Genomic DNA, 2915 nt, shown 5'->3' with positions numbered 1-2915 from the left:
TATTCTTCATCATATAGCTCTGGGGCCATGAACTCTGGTGTACCTACATCAGGTAAGAATAATAAATATAAAAAAAACAAAAAACACAATGCATCAGTATTTAATTCTAAAGGTTCCATCCGTTGAAAACCTTAAGAGAAGACTGAGCATATTACCAATAACACTCCGAGCAGTAGGCTGCTGCATGGCAATTGCCAATCCAAGATCTCCAATCTTCACATGTCCATTATTGCCATTAACAAAAATATTATCACATTTAAGATCCCTATGTATTATGGGAGGACTATGACTATGCAGATAGCATAAGCCTCGAAGAATCTGCCTCGCCCAATTCTTGATGGCTTTTATATCAACATTCTTATGTTTCTTCCGATACCTAAATGAACCAAAGAGCAAAATGAATATGATATTATGACTGTAAAAACCAAGTAGAAAAGGAAATAATGGAAGAGAGTAAATTCAATAAACTTACTGCCTCAAACTCCCAGAGGTGAATAACTCAGTAATCATGTTGATAGCCTTGTTCTTATCATCCACCCAAGAATTATAGAGCCTAATGATATTTTCATGCTTCAATGACTTAAGGAGATGGACCTCGGAATATAATTTTTCCAACTGCTGTGGTGACTGCAAAACATCCTCAAGATTGACATGGTTCCAGGCAACCTCGATTCCATTTACTTCATCAAATGCCCTATATCTGTAATAATGGAATGAAGAGCCTAAATTACAATGAAAAATTGGTAAAGCAAAAGAAAACAAGTCTTAGTTCAGAGGGTGACACTATTGACGCTCTCAATTGCCTATTCACAATCCTTCATTAACCAACTATAACTTTGTAAACAATTAAAAAAAGACAAACTACTATATCAATTTATTTTCGATTTTCAATATTGTTATGTAACTTTTTTTTTAAATTTTGGTTCTACTATCAAAATAGGATTAGAAATGAACACAATAGGGAGAAAGTTGAAACAGCTCATATTGTCAAAAGGATGGTTGAATCGTGCCTGAGGTGGCTTGAACATGTGGAGGAGACCAGTAGAATCCCTCGTAAAAAGAGTAGATTAAATGGAAACTAGTTCAATTCCTCGAGGAAGTGTGAGACCATAAATATTAAAGAAAACCATATGGTTCGATCCATGTAGCCTCACCTAGTGAAATAAAAGCTTGATTGTTGTTTTAGATTTTTCTCAATAAGAATTCACAATTTAGGTGTCATTTAGTTCACATTAAAGAATTACAAAATCCATCAATCGTTTTATGAATCTTAAGAAATATATCACCATTAAAAAATTATTTTTAAATCAATTTAAAAACAGGAAATAATTTCTACGCCAATGTAAAAACAAAAAATAACTTAAAAGAAAAATCTAACAGTTCCCACAATGAAAAATAAATAAAATTATGATCAATTAATAGTAAAGAAAAGATGCATACACAGTCTTGAATGCTCCTTTCCCCAACATCTCATCGTACTGAAGATATAAAACAAAACAAAAATCGATTAATATTATATCAACAAAAATAAAATCAATAAAAATTAGAATTCATACATACCCGAACATATTGCAAACTTGGATCTTTCTCCACAAAATCAGAATTCATATTGAAGAAAATCACAAAAAACACAAAAAATAAAAAATAAAAAGGATTGATGATTATTGTTTGTGGGAAACCCTAATATTAAAGGCTAACGAGGAAATGAATAAGAGGAATTTGTTGTTCAGAGAAAGCTTCAGAAGCAACGGAGTAAGAATCAAATGCCGATGAACGGAAACGGAATCGGTAAGCAACGAATCCCATATTGTTGGAGAATTGAAGATGCATAGAAAAAGAATCGTTATCGTTAATGGTTAAACGACGTCGTAATTGAGATTGTGAATGGAATAATTGAAATAACAATGGCGGTGTGGTTGTTAAACGAGACCGAGATTGATGATCCATGGTTCAATCTGCATCATCTTCAAATGGAAAATGGGAAACCCTAGAATGAAACGGCACCGTATTGATGGGAGAAAAAGTTGATGAATGAAACAGAAGAAGTAAACGCAGCTGCAACGCTTTAAGGTTACTCTGATTCTTATTATTATTAATAATTATTATTATTAATTATTAATATCAATTAAAATATTAGTATTAATATGAATATAAATATAATTATAAATAGTCAACCTTTAGGGCGGTACCGTAGAACCTGAAGCACCAAATCACTTTTGATGAAGTGATTTGAATGACACGATAAAAAAAAGTTTGTATGAAGTTTTATATATTATCATTACATCATTCATATTTAATTTATAATATTTTTATTTGAAAAAGTTTTATACATTATTAGCATATCATTTACAATTAGTTTGCAATATTTTTATTTGAAAGTCAATAATAATTAACATATCAATGATGGAAATTTACGGACAATGTAAAAAACACTTATAGTATTAAAATATCATTAATATTACTAAAAATGTATAAATATATCATTAATAGTACTAAAAAATGTAATTGTCATAAGTGTAACAATCTTTATTTATATTATTTTTACTTAAGAAATAATTGTACATTATTTTTTGTTCATTTATTTATATTATTTTTATTTAAGAAACAATAATAATTGAATATGAAATATGCGCATATATAAATAATAGTGTAACAATCTCTTTAAATAATGGCATGTTCTCCAGTGTCATAATAGGTGAGTAAATTCATTCCCTTATAATCGTACTTGATTTTCTATTCTACTAGGATATTTTGTCAAATAGTCAAAATTCATTTCTTTCAAGAGAAAAATATATATATAATAATAAAAAATTGATTTTTATTAATATATTATAAAATAATATTTTTATATTATAAAATTAATTACCATACTTACAATAAAATAAAAAAGGCTAATGTTTATTCTGATATATAAT

The 2915-nt window shown here is 28.6% G+C and overlaps 1 protein-coding gene across 1 annotated transcript; it reads right to left on the bottom strand.

Annotated features, from left to right (window-relative positions):
* Positions 1-5: 5 nt before the first annotated feature.
* Positions 6-2078, bottom strand: LOC109341857 (serine/threonine-protein kinase WNK8-like; the record flags this gene model as incomplete). Its single annotated transcript, XM_019579829.1, has 5 exons — positions 1561-2078; positions 1441-1478; positions 473-700; positions 156-376; positions 6-43 (listed from the first exon to the last, which is right to left on the bottom strand). Coding segments are annotated over exons 1-5 (573 nt in total), but the record flags the coding sequence as incomplete, so codon positions are not given.
* Positions 2079-2915: the final 837 nt, after the last annotated feature.

This window comes from Lupinus angustifolius, unplaced genomic scaffold (genome assembly GCF_001865875.1).
Source record: "Lupinus angustifolius cultivar Tanjil unplaced genomic scaffold, LupAngTanjil_v1.0 Scaffold_738, whole genome shotgun sequence".
NCBI lineage: Eukaryota > Viridiplantae > Streptophyta > Magnoliopsida > Fabales > Fabaceae > Lupinus > Lupinus angustifolius.
The sequence above is the reverse complement of the archived record's forward strand: the minus strand, read 5'-3'. Positions and strand labels throughout refer to the sequence as shown.